The sequence below is a fragment of the Mycetomoellerius zeteki genome, unplaced genomic scaffold, assembly GCF_001594055.1.
Source record: "Mycetomoellerius zeteki isolate Tzet28-1 unplaced genomic scaffold, Tzet1.0 scaffold40, whole genome shotgun sequence".
Taxonomy (NCBI): Eukaryota; Metazoa; Arthropoda; class Insecta; order Hymenoptera; family Formicidae; genus Mycetomoellerius; species Mycetomoellerius zeteki.
Window position 1 is genome coordinate 131,023 of NW_017257392.1, and position 22,707 is coordinate 153,729.

The window sequence follows — 22,707 nt, forward strand, 5'->3', positions numbered from 1 at the left end:
CTCCCCCTCCCCCCTCTCTCTCTCTCTCTCTCTCTCTCTCTCTCTCTCTCTCTCTCTCTCTCTCTCTCTCTCTCTCTCTGTAAATATATCGCGCTAAATATTTATAAATTACATTAAATACAATGTCGTTGCGAACCGTAGTTGATGTATGACGCTGCGCTTGTAATTTGTAATTTGTAATAATATAATATAATGAAAATCTCTGTGGTTGCGCATTAAAACAAATATTCCGCGCTACGCACGCACGCACGCACGCATGCACGCACGCACGCACAGACACACGAAACTTCAGGGATATCTATACCTAACGAACTCTCGGACTGCTAACTATAATTTCGCAATGCTCAGAGAACAATGCGTACTTGTGCATTCATGCTTCTATCGCCGCTGTTTATAAATCCTTCTAGACAATTTACGACGCGCCAGTTTCCTTTTGACAAGGTGATCGTGCAGTCTATTTACATTGTATCGAGCTACCTAGTTCGCGCATTAAACTTCAGTGACCCAGTAATGACCATCAGGTCGTTCACCATAACCCGTACCTCTCTAAGGTTATCGATGCATGCTAGTCAGGTTGCCTATCTAAAAGCACGCGCGCGCGCGCGCGCGCACGATTATAGAAAGCACGTTATCCGTTGGTGCTATCCTCAGAAGCTGAGGAGCACAACGCTCTTCTGCTCTCGTCGCTGGTATGATTTTATCGCGCAAAATATTGAAAAGCAAAGGCTGTTAATCAACTTCGTATCACCGACTTAACGATAACACAAAGGCTGCTTATTTTTATCTTGCGGAAGTTGCTGTTAAAAATAAAATTTCTGCCTCTAATAAGAGTCACTCCTAATAATAAAAGTATAAGAAGATCATAAGATCTAAAGTAGAACATTTTTTGTAACACTATTTTGAAAATAAATGCTGTTCTTTTATTATTAAAACATGCAAAATATTTTTATTAGATGTTTAAATGTATAAAAATTGTCGAAAAAATGTATAATATAATATAATCAATTTGGCTAATTTTTTAAATTATTTTTTAGAAAATTCATTGCAGACAGATTATGGCGAAGTTATTAATAATTTATATTTCCAGTTTTTAAAAATTTAATTAACACGATTGATGAGGACTAATTTTGAAATAGATTACATTACAGAATCACTTTTTTTTCTCTCGATTAATATTTTGGTAATCTATAACCGGAATGTGTCACGTATATTTTTTGTGTAAAATGTTCTCTGTAATATTCGATATTGATGCAAAACGGATTGCGAGTTTTTTTTCACAATTAATAGTAGCTCAACTATTTTATTTTATTTTATAAGAGAACAGAAAAAGTCGCACGTGCCGCAAAGCCTCTTTGTGAGTGCAAGTGACTTAATGCTTTCGACTGTACAAATCTCATCCGCAATCGGGGTTGGGAAACGTAAAAGGATTTCCAGCGGATTACGGATTGAGGTGGATTTCTAAGACGAGAAAGGTCGAAGAAATGCCGGGGTTACTTTCTGACGTGGATTCGATTTGAATATCATTTTTTTCCTCTACACCATACATGACACCACGTTTTTTCGTGGCTGGTAACTCAGACATTCAAGAATATATTCGCATGCTGCTACATTTATAAACCGCATACGAATTTATACACGACAGGATATCAAAATCGGCTATCTCCTTCTTTCTCAAAATTGATCGTAATAAAAGAGGAGATAGCATTTTTATAAAAATTTTCTTATATGCTTGTGATTTATTAAAATCGATTTAAAAAAATTTATAAAAATTATTGTTTACAATAATTGTGCAATTATTGTAATATTATTGTTTCAATGATAAACTATTGTTCAATATTTGTGTAGTCTTGCAGTTTTACTAAAATCTACTAGACCGAATAGAAACGAGACTTTTAATCTTCTTCATCAACCAGTCCCTTTAAAAGGGCAGATGCCAGCGGTCATTGCCCTTATTTGCTTAACACGTTGCGGCAACACACATTCCTCGATTGCAATGGGAGTAAAGCTAATGTGTTTGCTATCTTTCGTGTTGCAGGGTCTTGACAATGTGAGCTCGGCAACTCTCAGGCCCTTTAACTCGGACATCAACACACCGAGGATCGACAGCTACAGGTTCTCCATGGCGAATCTCGAAGGTAAGCGTACCACTCGCTCGAGTTTATTAATCCCGCTTTCCGGAAAAGTCACTCGATCTGTCGGCGATCTCCACACATTCCAGACTCGAGATGCATTTCCGAGTATGTGGGGCGAAAAGTCGCTTTGAACGACGTGTGTCGACTACTCGAGCCGTCCAGCCTGATGACTTCTCTCCGATTTTTCGCCGTTTTTCTCTCTCCATGCTCGATTTTCCTTGCTCCGTCAAGTAGAAATGATGAAAGCTCATTGGCGTTCCCTCTCAATCGATCGGCAGCTCCTTTCGCGATCTCGTCGCCCTGGATATTTCCGCGCGTTCTCTCTTATTTTATCATTTGTTTCTTCTCGATTTCGCGAAGGCAGGAAGCGCGATCGTCTCCCGTGGTGCGTGAATTTTTCAGACGCTTCCTGGCTCTCTCCTGCGCGGCCCCTACGCGGATTTCGCTCCGAGAAGACATTAATCGTGCGACAAAGATCGATCGGCGAAACGGCTAACGAGACGCGATACATATCTTCCTGTCGTAAAAATTTATTTCGGCCATTTGTTTCCGGTTTAGGCTACCTATACTGGTTCGCTTTTGCCGCCTCTTGGTCGATTGATTGCTGCTTTCTCAAGCGGTACGAAATTAATTTGCGGTCGACTTTGATCGTTCGTGTGATCCAATATGTTCCTTTGAGATATTTCTAGTTCCGATAATAACACACTTAAATTACTTGTTCGGAAAATAGTTTGAGTTTACACGAGTTGTTTGTTTTCTGTAATATCTTTTATTTATATGTACAGTATGTGCCAAAAAAAATGCGATTCTCTTTTAATCACTATTATGTTTGCTGAGTGTGACATAGTAACGCAGTGATTGCAATTAAAGGAAATCATATCGAATAAATATTTGATAGAAAGACAAAATATTTGTATTATAATCAAATCCCCGTTCACTCACTTTATTTAACTAAATCGACAACTGAAATGTTAGTTTTTTTTGGTGCATACTTATGTATATATATATATCACGATGTTAAACGAAAGGTATATGTATATATTTTTATTTGATTTTTATTTTAGATATTTATGAATATTCTTTATGCGTCTCGTAGTATTCTACGAATATTGCCCTCTCATTATACACGCCGTTGCAGTCACGATTCTCCCTCTCGATTTCTGTTCTCATACCTCACCCTCGCCCACGCGCACACGTACGAGTACAACTGCGCGAAACGCGATTATAAGCGGAGGAATAGGCGGACTCGCGCTGGAAGATTCTCGAAAGGCTGTGCGTGCGTAGCCACAGCGATCTTTCTTCATCTCTCTGTCGTTGCTGCTGCCTGCAAGCTCTCGACTTGCTCGATGCAGAATCTGGGGGCGGACAATCGATAGGATGATATATTGTTGTTGCACGATGCAAAGATCAAGAGTTATATATAATGCGGCGGATTTATCGCAGAGGTGGGATTATTATTTTTGCCTCCTCGGCTAATGATTCATCTGGGAACCTTGGACCCCTAAGCGAGACACGCGTACGGCCTTATTATCTCACACATCGCATTGCAGAGATCAGCTGTTCTCAGCTTTAAACATCTAGGGGTTTAAATGTTACGTTTGGTGCTGTTTATATATCCAGAATTATTAGTACGAAATTTAATTAACTTGTATATCGGTGTTTCTCCGGATAAGTCACTTCATGAAGATTTTTAGAATCTGCTGTAAAATAAAAACTTTTGTGTTAGTATAAAGTTATTCTGTTCAAATTCAAAATGTATTTGCTGAAAAATATCTTGAATACGGATAGATAAAAATTGCAGTTTTACATTAAGATTTCAAAAGCTTGTGAAACATTCTCGTTTCCTCCAGAAACGTGCCTCTTAATTTGAGAACTACTGATGGTGCGGTCGGTAGATCGTAAAGCGCGATGAAACAAACTCCATCTTAAACCATCGGAATTCTCGTTACGGTATTTTCAGGTCGTGATGCTCAGGTTTCGCGATGCGTGAAAAATCCCGAGACGTGCATTCAATTACGGCCACGCGCCTTACCGCACGTGGAATACTTAATCGATCATCTCCCGCATTAAAATAGCACGCCAGACGGGCGTCGCTTCAATCCTCGCTGCGAAACTACGACGTCTTTCCTATTTTCATGACTCGTTCGCTCTTCTGATATTCTGTAGATAAGGCGTTGACGTATACCACGACTCGTTACTAATGTTTCAAGGCCCCCTTCTATCTATATAAAATATTCGCGTTCGATTTTATACACCTTTCAGAGAAAATTTATTTTATATAGGATGTCCAAATCTGACGATAAATATTTTAAAGACAGATTTTTTATAACATTTTAAAATGAAAAGTTCAATACGAAAATGTCGAGGCTATGATAGTTTTCAAATAGAAAGGGTTTAAAAATTACGAATGACAGGACTGAATTTCCCTGGTAGAAATGCAGTTTTCCTAAACCCTATCCAGTTACTATCTAATATTACTGTATTCTCATTAGTTATGCCAATACTGAGTAGGAAATGGACAAGAACTTGATAGAGTTTTATTCTGTCCATTTCATGAGCAGTTGGCTTGCTTATTAATTAATTTAATATTCATTATTTGTTGTGTTTCTATTCAGTAAATATTCAGATTTTACGCAATTTTTGTATGCAGTAACTGCAAACAAAGCGTTACATCCTGATTGAGTCAACATCCTAAGTAGTTTTCTTTCTCAGTTACTAGACAGAAGTTGGTATAACTGTTTAGTAACTGCTCAAAAAATGCATGAAATTTCTACCAGGATTATATTGAATTTTGTTATGTCAAAAGTATGAAGTTCGAGGAAATATCTTCACAATGACCATCTTGTCATCCTTGAGCGCGCGAAATTCTAATCCTGTGATTTGTAATTTTTAAACTCTTCCCATTTGAAATTTATAGCTATAACCACGGCATTTTTGTATTAAACTTTTCGTCTTAAAATGTTACAAAGGATTATCTTTAAAATATTCATTGTCAGTTTTAGGACACCCTGTATATTAAACATTCTATCAACCCATAATGAGTTGAACAGGTGTGTCGTACAGATTTCAAATATGAGTCGCTCATATCGTTGCTGTTCTTTATGGTCTCCATTGCCGACAGGGCTTTCGCAAGCTCGAGAACATTCTTTCTGCTCCATCTTGCCATCGTTAAATCGATATTGCAGGCCTGTGCATCTTGGGTGAGCAATACCAAGTCTAGACGGTCGGTATTGGGATCCACCGACAATATTCTCTCGCGAGAGCCATCCTTAAATCACGGCGAATCGACGCGAAGTCACGCGCGCGCGATAAAGCGCCCGTAAAGCGCAACATTACGATTACGGTAGCACCGGTAGCGCGCGAACGCGGCAAATTGAGGAAGACGATCGTAAAGCATCTTCGAAATCATAACGACCATTCGTCCGTGATAGAAAATTGAAGGATCTATCGTGAAGCAATTGCATTGTCGCACAGTTTCACGGAAACTGTGAGAAATTTTCTCACCGTCTTAAATCCGAGAGAACTTCTCTTTAAATTCGAGCTTAGTTGGGAAGTTTCAGCGATGAGGATTTCGTTGTCGATGAATACGCCTATGCCAAGACACCATCCGACTGTATTAAATCGCTTTAATTGCAACATGAAACTTTTAATCCCGATTATTGCGAAGATACATTTAGTTGGCACGAACATCGTGATTATCGCGTGCGGCTTTGGGAAGTTATAATCACGACGAAACAGAACGGCCACGTAACGTCATAAAATTAATGGTAATGCGTGTGTTAGTGTAATCGGATCTCAATCTATTTACGAGAGTAAATTTTGACTATTGTTACGGAGAGAATATCAATAAGACGCGGGCCAGTGGTACGAATCGTCGACAAAGTGAACGACGCCGTCGGGAAACGAGGCGAGAATGTTTAATGCGTTGCGGCCATTCATGGTTCCTTTTCGCTGATTTTACCCCGGGTACAGCCCGTAGTTTTATTACTCGCGCACGTTTCAACGTTTCCTCTCTCGGATCGTATAAAAGCGTGATGCATTTCACAGCCATGCTATGTTAACTGCTACCCGTTAACTCGTACTTTTTAACGCTCGCCTTTAAAAATTCAATTTGCAGCGTTTATTAATACCTGGAAACGATTGTTTCGAAATTTGTTGCGAGATTTCACCGTTTTTTTTCCACTGAATATTTGCTGCAGGATTTAATTTGTATCTCTTTCGTTATTAATTAATTAATTGAATGGATACTCTCTAAATCTGAATCAATGGATAGTCACTAATTACCCATAGTGGCATACTTGGCACTGATAATCAGTGAGGTTCAACTAAAAAAGAAAGAATATTTGAGCATTATATAACTAAAATACTGATATTTGCATGTTAATTTCAATCTTCCAGTACCATATTCATTGAATTTAAGCACTAAAACAAGGTTAGTTAGATCACATAATAAAGATTAGCTAGGTTAGGAATCTCACATTTAATTCACTGATTACCAGTGGCATACTTGGCAATGATATCAGTGATTATCCACTGATTCAGATTTAGAGAGTGTAGACGATATATTTCCCAGATTTTCGAGCAATGCTCGGTAACTTGAATTCAAGCGCGACAAGTAATTTATTCTTGTGGAAAGACTTAATTATCCGTTAAACGCGCTAAGAGTAATTTATGCGGCTTGCCGCTCGGAATATTTAATTATTTATGAGGCTGGCCAAGAGTATCAATGGCCACAAAGCTGACGGAGCGCATCACCGACGAAAGAAAGAACGAAATTCAGAATGAGGTAGGAAACGGCCATTCTGAATCATGCGATGATAATGAGATAGCAGTCCTTGATTGTGAAAGTAGGCAAAGTGTATTGGTTAAATTAGTTAATTAATTAATTCATTAAAATCTCTTGTCCATCACGCAATGCTTTTTTACTCTATTTTTTTATGTGTTATACTTATTGTCATCATAAGATATTTTAATTATAATTATGTCGAGTATTATGGAATGTTTACTGAATACCGAGAGATAACAAAATTAATAAAGTAGTGGATTTTAATTCAACTCTCCTTCTTTTTTAAGAATGCAAAGGAGTGAGCTTCCTTGCAATTTTCTTCGTCGTCTATGGGTCGGCATTTGAAATTCATGCTGAAATTATACATCTCTAATAAGCAGCTTCACCTACAAGCTAACCATTTTGTTCCCTCGATTATTCCACGAAGATTCACGATTCTGTCTCGATGCTCCGTAATTTTATGCGTCGTTTGCGATCGCCATTGAAACGTACTGCTGTTTCATCTCTCACGGCAGTGTCGAACATAACTGGATGTTATTTTAACGGTTCCTACCGATTTGCAGGAATCCGTAGGATGGAAGCGTTCGTTGTCGTTAACGAGATCAATGTCGATGGACGCATCAATCTTTCTCGCTCGCTCATAAATCATCATAGCAGACTGTCAAACGTCTCCTTTCATTCGAGCGTAGGGCAACGCGATGATAATTCTCGTCGATTAAACGCAATACTGCCAGAGATGTTTGATGAAACCAATTTATAAATATATCTCTTCTTATTGCTTGTTATTTCTTTGGAGAATTTTTATATACATTTCATTTACAATATAAAAAAATTAATATTCACAGAGAGAAAAATGTTTGGTATTTGTAACTATAATTATATATTACTATAATTATGATTATTACTATATATATATAGTAATAATCATAATTATAGTAATATATAATTATAGTTACAAATACCAAACATTTTTCTCTCTGTGTTGTTATAAATTAATGAGGATTGTAAGTATATGATCTTTAATGAATTTAACACAAACGATTCGATATCTTAGTATATAAGTTTTCAAATTAATTTTGTATAAATACAATTCTAAAATTAAATAAATTTTATGTCTCTTGTTTCGAGCGATGATAAAATATCCTAAAATTTATACAAAAGCGTTTCTTATACGCCCGTAGATAATATATATGGTTAGAAAACATATACTGATATATAATAAGAAGCGCATAAACAAATCACAAATAATCTCATAAGACCAGAGCGGATATCATGAAAATTATAGGCGGGTAAGAGAATGTCATTGCCTCGTTTGACATTTCTACTAATGTCCCCATTTAATGTCATTTCTCTTTAAGCCACCCCCGCATCATCCACTTCCTTGTGCAGCTCACTGAATATTCACCGAGACTTCTCGTCTTTTCTTCTCCTTCTGTTCTTTCTTTCTCGTTTCCTTTGTGTAACGCCTTGATTACTTCACCGTGCTACTTCTTCCGCTATTCTCGTTGAGAGACATTTAGGTATCTCTGTAGACATCACCTGAATCTCGTCTTAAGAATGTGTTAATTCGGTGTGATACTCAGAGCGAAGATTCATATTTAGAAATATGAAAGGTTCACTTTTGATTAAAGATTAACTGAGATTACTTAAATAAAAAGAACGGATATTCACAATTATTCACGTGAGACTTGATTTAGGATTCAAGAGAAAAAAGAAAAAAGAAGAGCTTCTTTGCCTCTCAGTATTCTTTTTTAAGCTATAAAACAATTTCGTGAGTTACTGATTGAGAAAATACTGATAGATATAATAATAAATATATTTATATCAATAATATGTAGATTACATCAAATTAAGTGAAGTACTCAAATAAGATTTTATAAAATAGTGGATTCAAAAAGAATTACTTAGTTCCGAAAATACCACGACTTGAAGAAAATTTTTGCCTGCTACTACTTCGTTTCGTAATTCATAAACTCGGCTCATACACAGTAAATAGTTTCTCGTCTCATAAATTCTCACTGAAAAAGCAGTGCCTGTTTCACACACCATGTTCTTATCTAATCCGACATGTTATCCATGCTTGTCAAAATTTTATTAAGCAGCGCAAGAAAATGCAACGTCTCAACGGCGCTGTCGATTTCTTCAGGATTGCGAATGTTACGACGATGTTTCGTCTCCCCCATTCGACATCTACGCTAATGCCCTTCATTTGAGTCTCACCGTAGCTCAAGTTGTCGTGATGGCTCCTCCTCGAATGCTCGTTGAATTCATTCTCCGTTTCGGTGCCGTGTATTTGCCGCATTCACAGTAATGGGAAGGATTCCCTTTCAACGTTTTACTATATTTTCTCTAAGGAATTGTCTCTTCTAATCCGAAAACGCCCTTTTGCTTGGGAATTGAGACAGACATTGAGGAAACAGCAAGACGATAATATAACTTACGACAAACATTTATTCCAAAATACTTCGGGGAACGAGAATTATACATGAAAATAATAAAATACATTCATGTTCTTTACCTAATAATTATCTAAGAACAAGAAACGAAAATGTATTTTCTAGATATTTCTGTTTAATATCTCTACTACTTTCTTTTCATCGAGAGAGCAGAGTAATAACATATCATGAAAAATGCCTACAGTAGATTAGTCTACTATTGCAACAGACCAAATGACTGCCATTACAGCTTACAGTTGTATAACCGTGCAGTTCTAATGATTGCAATATACTTGTGTACATACAACTGCGCCTTCAGCTACACGTCGCGCGGCAGCACATTTATTAGATTATTATTTGACATTTAACCTATATGTATATTATGTTTCTTCTCTTACTAGTGATTCGACACACTCTGGTGACAATTTGTATAATAATCTGAGGATTCGTGATATTCTTACTGAAATGAAATCATTCGTTTTATAGCAACTACTGACATTTTCAATGTTATTCTACAGTATCTTTCCGTGTGTATCGATGTGCGTTACTTGATCTTAAGTTTTGTTTTAAGATTTTTAACTTTCCGTTATTATATAAATGATAAAAAGATTAAAACTTGACAGTGTGAATTAATAATATTAAATAAACTAATGGAAACTAATTAATAAACTCTAAGAAATTAATTAATGAGCTAAATGAGAGAATAAGTTTTTACATTGATTGACTAAAATATTTTTGACACCTATTAATATTTCTTTAGATTATAATGCTGTAGGCAACCATGGGTTAAAGATGCAAATGGTTCAATTACCATAATTCTTTCATGTTTAACTGACGATTTTCCATTTCGGCGCATCCACGTGTGTTCCGACAAAACTTGACACGCAACGAAGGGTGCATCTGTCGAACCAAAGCTAAGGCACGTCATGAAGGGCGAGGCTCATTAGTTAATTAAACAAAGCTCGTTTGGACACGCGATCGTAGTTCGACCTTGAGTTCCCTCTCTTTATCTTTCCTTTTATTATTTTTTTTCCAGTGTTAAGATTAATGTTTTTTTAAAAATAAAACATTATATTTCTTTTTAAAGATTTTTTTAATGCTTGAAACATGCTTTAAACAATATTATAAAACATATTTAAAACTTACGATTAAACTGTTTAAAACATGTTTAAAATATGGTTTTTACTAATCTTGTTTCTTCATATCTTTCTATCTCATTTACGCCTTCTCGTGTCACAGAAATTTTTGTTCCTCTTTCAAACATAGAAATATTATCGCTTCCTGATATTCGTTCTGCTAATTTTAGATGACAAAATAAAAACAAAAATCAAACTTGGAATGAAATTGAACTTAAAAGAAGATCCATAAAACTGCATGAAGTGTTTTGTGATCAGTCATGTCAGATCTGCAAATAGAAATATAATGTATATACTTTTATAATTTTATTTTCTTTATAGAAAAATATGCAATAAAGTTGCATTAAAGGCTGATACAGATGAGCAGGTAATGCGGAATCCACAGGGCAAATGGGGTTGCTTTTATAGAGTTATAAACATTTCTAGCAAAACGCCTATTGAACCGTCATCGACATTGGCGGAAATCAATCTGCCCATCGGCAGGTCGGGTAAATTGCCGCAGTAATTACGACACGCGAGGTCCATTGCGAGTGTCGTCCGTTTCGTGCAATGTATCAACTGCCAATTAGGAGTAAACGGGAATCTCACCTCAGGCGTTTTACAAAAAAAAAAAATGCAAAGTCGACCAGTTCGGTCGCGAAAAATTCATTAGGATATTGTAGAAATTAACTTTTAAAATGCACGTATCGTTACGTTAATTAATACATATTAAATACAGCTATAGTCTTTTTGCAATTCGTTTCAGCGAAACCAATACATATAGACTGCAAATTGCAAGGTATAAAATTTCCTACGGCAGTTCTTTTACGGAATCTTTCTACGAGTCTTTCCGTTGTATTTTCTATTGGCGTCGGGGGAATAATTCGCTGCGAATAGCGGTTACTCGCGCGGCCGCTATCTCGTAGAAAGTGCGAGGTTTACCAAGTGCGTAAATATGTATTAGCCATAGGCGAGTGCGTGCATCGGTGTCCAGCACTTTTCCGATTTCACGCCGCGTGGAAAACAGCCTGAGCGGAAAACGAACCAGTGCAGCGCGCGCGTGGTTAATCGCTTTTATCCGTCATCTCGTTCGGATGGCGCGACGACCGGTTTCCAGCTACCATCGGAATCGGGTTAAATGCGAGGCAACTACGAACGTAGCGTCGCGTCGCGTCGATCGAACTTTTTGCCAATAAAAGATATACGCAAGGGTTACCCTCCTGCACTTTCATTAACACTCGCACTTACTGCATTTCCTCACGTATACGTGCAAAAGTTAATCAATCGATTCTACTTTTTCTTCGCCGTCCAGAAAACTCGATCAAGCCCTGTCGGGCGATCGATTAATTTGTGTCTGACGCGTCGGATAATTAATTTAATAATTACGCCTGTTTAATTGTGAAGAAGGAGACGCTCGAAAGTGTCCCGGTCTGATTTTGATAAACTTCGAATGTGTTGCAGAGTGATTAAATGATGGAGGACGCGTACTTTTTTTTCTTTACAGCTTTGCAATTGCAAAAGTCTTTCGAAACTGGTACGTTGCAATTAAATTTTTATGGGAGAACGAAACTTTGTTTGAAAGTTTGGAATTAATAATAAATTTCTAAAAGCAGAGATATCTCTTCCAATGCGTTATCGCGAAGATCGCAATGAGATGAAAGCACGCGATGAAAGTAAGTTGCGCAATGGCTGCAGCGGCTACAGTGCAATTGATTATAAGCAAAAAGTTACTGCACACAACATATTCAAACGTGAAGTCACTATTACAAAAAGTTACTGCACCATAATACATTTAAATGTAAAGTTTACTAGTATAATCTGGCATCTTTCTAATCGTTGAGAAACTACAACAGTTTTTTGCTTGTTAATGTAAATTTAAATATAAAATTATGAGAAATTTCCAATCGAGAATATTTATTGAATTTTATGAAAATATTCTCAGGAGCGCGAACGTTTATTAATTATCACGTAGAATACATTTTAATTAATAATCTACAGTCTGACAGAGCTGAAATATATACGTATTTTCCACGAGATGCTGAATATGTTTATTGAAAAGCAGGATATCAAGCGTTCAATTAAAAAGTGAAACAAAATGCCGTAAACTAACCTGAATTGTAAATAATCCATCAAATAAGTGATCCGATATTTGACGTTTCTTTTACACGAAGTGCTTTGTATGTTTCTTTTTCATGTTCAATGTTTTCTGTTAATGCTTAAGTCCACTAGAGTATTATTTTAACATTTTAATGTACAAATGCATAATCCAAAGAATTATAAATAAGACGCATAATTTTACCTCGGGAAAGTGCACAACGTAAAGATCAATTTATAATTAATACGTCGGATGGAACCCACCGATCGTATTACATCACACAGGCGGGTCAAAAGGGTCAAGTATGATTTATATAGTTAAGCTGGCGTTTACGCGCGAGCTTATCGAAGCTAGAGAGGCGTTTGCGAAAATAACGCGAAAATATTTGCAGCCGAAGAAGCGCGTCGCGTTGCGCCGTGTCGGCTCAGTTGATTTATGCAGCTCGATTAATCTAGGTTACTGCGTTATCGAGCACGTTTGCGCATTCACATAATCGACAGGGTGAACGAACCTTCCTTCCTTCCTCGTTCGCGATCGCGATCGGGGAAAGTACAAAAAGTTCATCCGGGCGAAATTTGCCCGCGATAAAAAACCAAGTCGGTCGCTGCGAAACATTCGTTCTGCTCGATTAATTGCGACGTGTCAGATCGCTCGATCGCACTGATCGGCAGCTTTGCTTTGTGCATAAATTAAGATTTTCGGACGCTTAAAATAAGGGCCGCGACCTTTGCATAAAGCATAATACATAAGAGAATTAACCAATCTGAATCATTCCTGTCTCCAGAAAAGAAGAATTTTGATTGCATCATGCGTTATACGTTATACAAAAATCTCTGTGTCGCAGCGCTAAATGCTGAAAGATCGAAACTGAATTGTTCAGAAGAATTGAAATGATTTCAGATGATGAGAAGAGCATATTTGTAAAAATTATATAAAGCTACAATGGCTGCGTTCAGTAGAGAAAGCAGCTTTACAATTGTTGTAAAATTCTTTAATGTGATCGGTTTATACATTTAGATCCAACGAGGAATTAAAAGGATAAGATCAATTATATTAAAGAATTTTACAATAGTTGCACAGCTGCCTTCTCTGCTGAATTGGAGTTGCATTGGTACTTCAACCGCTCACTAAAGCCTTGTGTCCACGATGCTAAAAATCGATCTGAGATCTCAGACAGAGAAAGAAAGAATTGACCAATCGCATTAATCATGTGATTGAATTGTTCAAATGTGATTTTGAATTTGTTATCTCTTTCTGTCCAAGGTTTCGCAGCGATTTCTAGTATCGTGAACACAAAGCTTGAGGAGCTAAGTAACAATTTAATGTGATTGATTGGATCTAAAGGTAAAAAACAATTACATTCGATTGCTACTTACCCAGATAGCCAAGCATATTGTACAAACTAATGCATTGCATATATTGCTGTACATTTGCTGCTCAAAATAGGACACATTATAAATACAACAACATGACTGCTTATACTCGTATATGTAATCAGTTGTCGAAATTTCTAGAACAAACTGTGAGCAATGGTGGTACATTATGATGTCGGCAACATGTTAGCAACGAATAATTAATCGTTTCGTCTTGAGCTCATTACTAACAAAATGCTGACAATATGACAACACTAGTTGTTGTCGAGAATATTCATGCTGACATATTGCCATCAATTTGCCATCGCAAGAATTTGAATTCGATTGAGTTCAACGCAACAAGCATAATGCTGTTGTCTTACCTTGTCCTAAGTTTGTCGAAATTGGTTGCTGCACCATGTCAGCAAATACACTACATTTGGCTATCTGGGTAGTCACTCAGTGAGCGATTGTACTCTCTAAAAGTGAATTAGTGTATTATTACTGATTACATCAGTTATAAGCGTAGCACTGAAGTCATCAGCGAATATTTACTGTTTTTCAGTAATAATACACTGATTCATTTTAAAGATTAGGATTTTCTGCAGATTCAATCTGTAGAAATCATAACTTCTCAAAATGAATCAGTGTATTATTATTGAAAAATAGTAAATATTCGCTGATATTACAGTTATAAGTGTAGCACTGAAGTCAGTGATAATACACTGATTTACTTTTAGAGAGTAGAATTGAATGCACCTATTATTACATCGCCTGGGACTTGCGACCGGCTCGAAGCTGCGATTTAACAAAGCTAAATAGATAGTACGATAATATAACATATACAACAAAATGGACTATTAAATAAACAACTGAAGTATTGCACGATAGATATTTAGTATCTTTCGCATTTAATTTCCCTTGCAGAATACAATACTAACTCGAATTATTTTTGTGTTGATAAATACATTGACATTAATTCATTATTTTCCTTAGTCCTGACAGATACGGTCTCCCTTATCTCGATGACACGCGAATTGATGGAGTGGGCGCCTTGATGCATTCTCGCCGCGATGTTGCGTCTTTACTATTTATCAAATCGTCACTCCGGCGCCTAGACTTTAATCAATACGAACTCTCTGATCCGTGTACTGTGATATCGCGTCAAGCTGAATACTCGATTTGTACTGAACTCGTTAAACAATGTGTTGTAATCGAAGCTCGGCCATTACTACGGTCCAATTTGTGCAACACAATTATTATGCATACCGTTATGTTTCAAGAATATATTTTGAGAATATTATTTGACGTATTAATTTTACGCGGGTGCATTGTGTAACGTCGTAATATTATTATATAAAATCAAGTTATTATCCCGGGGAATACAGCACGTTATTTACGGCGTTCATAAAAGCTTGCGTAAGTCAATGGCGCGTTCAACCCTTTCGCACGCATAATCGTGCAAGTACGCACCTACCGTGTGACATAAATGTGGTACTTAAAGTGCAAGTGTTTAATTAAAACGAGTAAGCGTTGCACTGATGGCAAAATTCGTCCGCAAATAATAATGAAACTAATGAAGCAGGATATCTAAATGTATAAATATTTTTAAGGAGGATAAAGTTTTATGTCGGAAATATTTAAAGCCAATCATGATTTACACATTTTTATAAATTTAGTAGAGATATTTAAGCATTCTGTTTCCGATGAGTCATCCATACTATCTACAGGATCTCCACTATCAAAGAGATTCCTCGAATTCCATGAAGTTTTCACAGAGGTTCTCACACTTCAAATATCGACAATTCTTTATTATATAAAATAGTCAATATAAAAGTCGATAATTTGATGTCGATTATCGTTGCATGTGTGAAAAGATTAAAAATCGCAACCTAATAATACGTCTTCGATTAAATCGCCGAAACATTTTCAACGACAAAACGCCGTTTCAAAGGGGGGCTTTATTTATAGTCAATAGACGTTTGCGTAAGTCAACCGGTGCACTCTCAACCCTTTTTAACGTGCGTAAAACACGCATGCTACACAAAGACACGAGGCACCCACACGCAGGCGCGACGCGCGTCCGCATGGAAAACTCGCAGCGAGAGGCAAGTATATTCACCTTAAGGCCTTTAGTCTACTGCCGTCGCACGCGACGTGCGCATCGTGTTCACCGTGTAGCTCGTATCCCTTCGTCGACAGTGTATTATCGTGAGTCTGCCCGATCGGTGACTCCGGGATTAACCCTCCGATCGGGGGGTCGAAGTCATCGTGCGCTTTGCATTTTTCCTGTACGTCGCGTAATTTACTCACCGCAGATAAATTCTATAAATTTATTTTATTCTGGGCTTCTATCGCAAAAATAATTATAGTCAATAAGACGAGAACTTATACTTATATTTTATACGAGATTTTTTTAATTACTCGGTGAGATGAAAATTGTATGTTAGAGGGTTAATTAATTTTGATTAAGAATTTTCCGTAATTATAATTTCAATATAGATAAAACAGTAAAACTTAATATATTATTGATTAGGTTTCAGTTAAACATGGCGCAAATATATTTATCTTCTGAAAATCCGCGTCCACCTGACTTTCTCGCAGCGATGTAACTTCTTCACTTTCAACGCTTGGTATATTATTCAAGAATTATTCGCATAGTTGGAAAATGATTAAAAGTGGTCTTTTATAATCGTTCTTGAATAATCGACATTTAAAAAATAGTAGAGATTTCAATGTAGTTACAAAAGTTTGCGTTATGTCGACCTCAAATTATCTCCGATTATGAAGTGATAATTTGGCAAATGGGGCTTCTCGGTTAAATGGAAAAGTGATTATGCAAAACGCGGACGTTGTGATCGCTCGTGGTGATGATTGGGTGACGATGCTCTTTCGCTCTGACGAGAGGCTCATCGGAGTACGATGCTAATTGGCGATCGCAAGGGAAACGAGATTGTACTCGAGAGAATCGACGCCTCGTTTGGCAGGGTGGAAGATGCTCGGGCATTTTGGTAGCAACGAGAGCATATTGGGCTACCTCACAGTCAAAGGTACAGACAAAGTTTTCTTCGAATTTACATCAATAATAAAATTTTGAAACAAATGAAAAAAATATTAATAATCGACTTGCAACAGATTCTTGGAGTTCTTAACAAAAATGTGATATACTGTCGAAGTAAGCAAAGAATGTAGTGATAATTTTAGTAATAAAATTATATATAACGATGTTTCTTGTCTCATCGGCTGCAATGTCGATAAGACTCCACATCAGTTGTCTTAATTATAATGGCGAGAATTAAATTAAATTAAATTAAATTTGACATATTAGCATCGTAAAAATTTATTATTATGCTCAATAAGCAGTAAGAATTGATGCAGATCGAAGGAAAGCCCAACTTTCTGACAACGTGCCACGACAATGTGCTCGACTAAATTTACAGCAATTTAGCACCCGTGTGACGAGAATTCGTAAATTAGCGGCGAGTCGAGTCACACTTACGCTATGTGGTATAATTTATTTCGACTTAGAAAGCCAGTGAAAAGTTGCCTTTTAGAATAATTCTTGTTACAGCAGAAGCAATAGATTTAACCAAAATGATTATTATTTTATTTTACTCCGTTTATATATTTATCTTTATAACTATTTGCATTTACACATAATCGAAATGTTTCAATATGAATTTTACAACATGAATTTTAAATGAAACTATTTATTTTTTAAAGCGAATCTCGACAATGCAATGTTGGGACGTAACTCAGAACTACCATATAATCCTTTAATTCTTAATAGAACCAGCTAAAACTTTCATTACTTTAATTACTTTTCCCACAGTGATATATAATCTCTTCGTGATTAAATTAAAACCTAAGCCATTTTAGATTAAAAATGCATTTTTCATAATTGTAAGCATTTAATCTCTTTTTTCGCAGGCTTATATAATGAAGTCTAAAAGGTGCAGTTTGTATGAAAGCTCTCGGGATTAATAGTTAACTTAGTTTTCATAACTTTGAAATGTTAATTTATTCTGCGACAAGTCTTTTATAAATTTTTTAACTCTAAATTTCACAGAGACTTTTTAGAATATATATTAAACTCGTACAGATTATAGATTAACCATAACTATATAATTCTCTTTTATTACGTTATTTATTCGTCTTTCTGCACGGAATATGTACATATAAGGTAAATCTGACAGATACGACCATTCCCGTGTTTACTCAGCATTTATCTTTTTCCGACGACCCCTTCTGATAATGGCCACGAGACTCGTCGTAAAAGCCGGCATTGTGCCTTTCCCCAATCCTTTAGTTCCCATTTTTCTTTACCCTCGTATTATATCGTAGAAAAGGAGATCGATACACTCTCTGAATGTATATTCGTTTTGTGCAAACTGCTACTACAAATATTACCGTGTAAACAAACCTAAAAAACGACAAGAGTTACATCTTATCGCCATGAAAACGATTACGGAACATTTTAAATAGCATGACAAAGTCCATGAACTAAGTTCAATGCCCTTTAAAAGAACAAAAATTTGCTTATAAAAGACATTATACAGTTTGAAATTTTTTTCATTTAACTTTCTCAATCTGTATAATTTGCATATTTTCATTCAATTTTTATTTAATAAGATAAGAAAAACAAAGGAAAGAAAATAATGAAAATTCTTGGTAATGGACGTATAATTGGGAAAGAAATCGAAATTATTACTATCTATACTTTCTGTATTTTACACGAATGCAGCGTCAAGTTGAGAATGTATTCTGTGATTATCTAGAACGGTTCGCCTTCTATGGTGAATCTTGGCAATTAAGCCACGACTTAAATTTTCCCCAAGCGAACTTTGCCTGAAGTTAAAACACAATTTCGCACTCTTTACACTCCGGCAGATTACTTATAAAAAAATTTGCATAATTCCTTTATTATCAATTCAAATTAGTCACTTCTTAACGGAAAGTTGGCTCCATTATTAAAGAAAAATGCATACTTTTTTGCACTTCAGCATTTTCTTCTTTTAAAGTCTATTTTTTTTAACTGTTAAATGCCGGATAAAAATTTTCCTTGCGGGTTTCATACGCTTCTCTTTTTTTCCCATCGAGAACGATCGATGAGACACTCGATGAAAGATGTTAAAAGAGGACTCAAGAAAGCCGTGACTCACATGTTCCCATCCATGTTGTCCTCCGAATGCGAATGACCGGTTAGGTTTATCTACGTCGAGGTGTTTGCACACCACGACAAAGTCACGATGCAGCGTACGTAATTTTGCCGTAACGGTAGTCGCCGGGTGCAACTCGCAACTTGCGTTGTTCGCGCCTGTGGAAAGTGCGGAACACACACATACATATACACCGGTTTCATTTTCATTCACCGCGCCTCGTAACTCGTTTTGAGGAACGCTGCACCGCGATGCGAATTCTCCGCGTATACATATCATCTGCAATCTTATTAATTCTCCAAAGCCGACACATTTACAGCTTGGTCTTACAATACAACGCGATTGCAACTTCACTGTCTTAATATATGCGTCACGAATGCAAAAAGACTAGAAAGATTATCTGATATAACTTTAAGTGTGACAGCTGCATACATCGTTCGTGTGTATTTAACGAAGATGCAAATTAAAATGGATTAAATTGATATTAATTTTAATTCGTACATTATTTTGAAATAAGAAACTTTTTCTATATTCATGACAAATTTGCGTTTATGCAATGCAAATCAACTGGAATTACATTCCGTTATTAATTCGAAGTTCCCTCGAAGGGAACTTTTCCATCGCGGACAACGCGAATCCGTCAAGCAACGCGTGAGAAATTCGAGGCGGACGACGAGCGCACAAATCTGCATGATAAACATTTGCGCGATTTCTCGGCTTCTCTTTCGCATTCGCAACGTCGACGTCGGCAGTTTCGCGGTAACGTTGCGTCGCTCGTAACGATTCGCGCGGCGATATCGTTCACATTCCACGGGGTGCACGTCACTCACCGACGACCACGGCGCGGCGTCGTCGGTCAAGGAGTCGTGTTGTGAAAAGTTGCAGAAAACTGCATGCTACATTGAATACGCATATACAATCGCCTGTTTTCATTAAGACGCAATAGAACGTATGGTTAAAGAGCAAGAAGCATTACTACCATTGTTTGTTGATAGCTTTATATCAAGTTTGAATGATTAAATAAGAAAAGCAAGAAATCAAATTGAAACGCTGAAGTAATATAATCGTTTATCTCAATATTAAATTTAATATAATTTGATATATTAAAATACAATATTATTTTATTTTATATTATTTTATATTAAGAAGGTTATCGAAATTGCAATAATATGCGCTTTCTCATAATAGTTTTTAAACATTTTATTGGTTTTACGATCTATTACGTAAATTTTCTCCGATTAAATCACCTCGGCTAATAAATGTTATAAAATTACAAAGAAATTCTGTGGTATGCTTATAATTTTCTTGATGAGCTTGAGAAACTGTCAGCCTCACCATGGTCACTTTACGTTGATCATGAAAGTAGTCTTGACACTAATTCGCACGTTATCAATTAATAACGTCGCGCCGCACTTTTTCGTAGCGACCTGACACTTACTTGCGGTATCAACAAAGCAAAAGAGAGGTGTTTTCGGTGTCCTCGCTCGCTCTTTTGCAACAAAGTGTCACGCCTATCGTGAATTGTACAAATTGATATTACTACTCACATTCAGCGTGATTATGAAACATTCCGCGAAGTAAGTACGACTAAATTCGCTTCGGTTTTAGTTGAAAATAATTCTTTCGATTGTATTATTCTTCCTTATTTATTTTCAAGTTTTACGATTACATTTTAATGTTTACATAATTTTCTTATATTTAAATTGACCCTGTACGAGTCTAATTGTTTCCTTCGTTGCATACTGAGAAAATGATATATATTATTTTAATGGATAATAACTTTGTTGAATCACAAAACAGTATTAATGAAACAAACAAAATTTTATTAAAACAAAAGCATTACGTATTTATTTCATTAATAGTGTTATTGAATTAACAAAATTATTTTCAATTAAAATAATACTGTTGATGTATAACATCATTTGTTTTCAATTTATCGATAATTATTTCCACTATGAATTAATCAGCCGTTTTGAAAATAAAAATATCTTTTTTGTAGATTTCAAATGATAAAATGTTATCACGCGATTGAAAAAGCTTGGTAGAATTTTGATGATTACCATACTCGTTTTTTCGAGCAGTATGTACGTAACGCTGTACACACCAGCACATTCGCGTGCGAGATACTCGGTTGAATTGTCGGACTGCTAATTTCGCTAATTGCTGTGAGGAGCTCCGTGTATGCATGCTATCACATACTGATAGCGATACGTGGTAATTATGACGTGTGCACGATGCAAACGCGTATAACGACAGACGAGATGCACTCGAACTTACGTTCACCGTTTCCTGAGAAATCGTGAAAAAATCTTTGATTAATTGTAAAGAGATAATGCAGATTTAAGATGATACCGAATAATGGGAAATAAAATATTTTAACGTTGTATTCTGTAATCAATCTATATTTCTAAATATAAATTTAATGATGATTAATCTCAGAGTATATTGAAGATATACAAACGAAGGCTAAAGAGTTTTGATGTCACAATATTTCGAAAGCCGTATAAATTTTTAATTTGTAAATATATATTATAGTTTTTTATTTAATAATTCAATGTTAAAAATCTGTGAAAATTTTATGTACTGCTCTTTACTATATTTGTACAGAGTGACAATGTATTTTTTAATTTTCTTTTAATATAAAATATGCAATGCGCGCTTTTTTATAGATTCCCAGGATGTCGACCTGGATGCGATCCTCGGTGAATTGTGCGCCTTGGAGCGACGTTGCGACGGGGACATCGCCGCTACTCCCGCACCAGATTCACAAAGGCCAGGACGACCCACCAGCGCAAGAATCAACCCAGGCGACAACACTGACATCAAAAATGAAGGAGGTTCGTGCTTGAATATCAAAGAAATTTTCTAACGACATATTAATCATATTGTGAGCACAATTTGAATGATTTATTGATTAAATTATATATAGTAACCTACTTTATATTATCAATTATTATATCATTTATAATTTTCTAAATTATATTATTTGTAAGACATAGTAAAGTTTAAAATATTTTATTTTTTGTGTTTATGTTTGATCTTGTTATAGGTATGCGCACTGATAGTCCTGATAATGACAGTGCGTTCTCAGACACGGTGTCCATGTTGTCCAGCGAAAGTTCGGCGAGTAGTAGTGGTTCCGGACATAAGCCACCTCAGACCGCCATGCACACAGCTCCTCAGCAGCAATCGCACCAGTTTGTCGGTGAGTCTTTAATTTATTTTGCGATCGATAACTTTAGAATGCTGATTGAATCGTTTTAATTAATTGAGATCAATTTAAATACTAAATCTCGATTTTCTAAATTTTCGTTTGTTTTACGTATGCGCATTTTATTTGATTAAACCACTTGAACGGTAAGTATTCTATTTCTCATTCTATTTTTAACTTGTAATATTATATCCTCTAGCTTCAGTTTAGGACTGTCAAGGCCAACAAATAATTGGCCCGCAGTTTGTTCGAACTGGAAATTGTAAATATTCACACAAAAATATAATATTATTCAGTCTCAAGACTCGCTTTGACCGAATATAGCCTTCTTCGTTTATTTACGCTAAATGTTGAGCATTTCCAGCCGATTTTCACTTAGTATTACTTATTCTATTTTTATTTGTATTTATAGCAGTCTGTGT

The 22,707-nt window shown here is 36.1% G+C and overlaps 1 protein-coding gene across 6 annotated transcripts in view; it reads left to right on the forward strand.

The window, feature by feature from the left end:
• Positions 1 to 22,707, forward strand: part of LOC108726222 (amyloid beta A4 precursor protein-binding family B member 1-interacting protein) — a 144,574-nt gene that overhangs the window by 116,991 nt on the left and 4,876 nt on the right. For 5 of the 6 annotated variants that reach the window (XM_018453668.1, XM_018453669.1, XM_018453671.1 and 2 more), the window contains 3 exons: positions 2,036 to 2,135; positions 21,744 to 21,911; positions 22,124 to 22,279. In XM_018453668.1, coding sequence (XP_018309170.1) covers positions 2,036 to 2,135; positions 21,744 to 21,911; positions 22,124 to 22,279 — 424 coding nt within the window. Of the gene's footprint in view, positions 1 to 2,035; positions 2,136 to 16,671; positions 16,966 to 21,743; positions 21,912 to 22,123; positions 22,280 to 22,707 lie in introns of those variants that run through there. The other variant, XM_018453672.1, reaches the window with a different exon arrangement.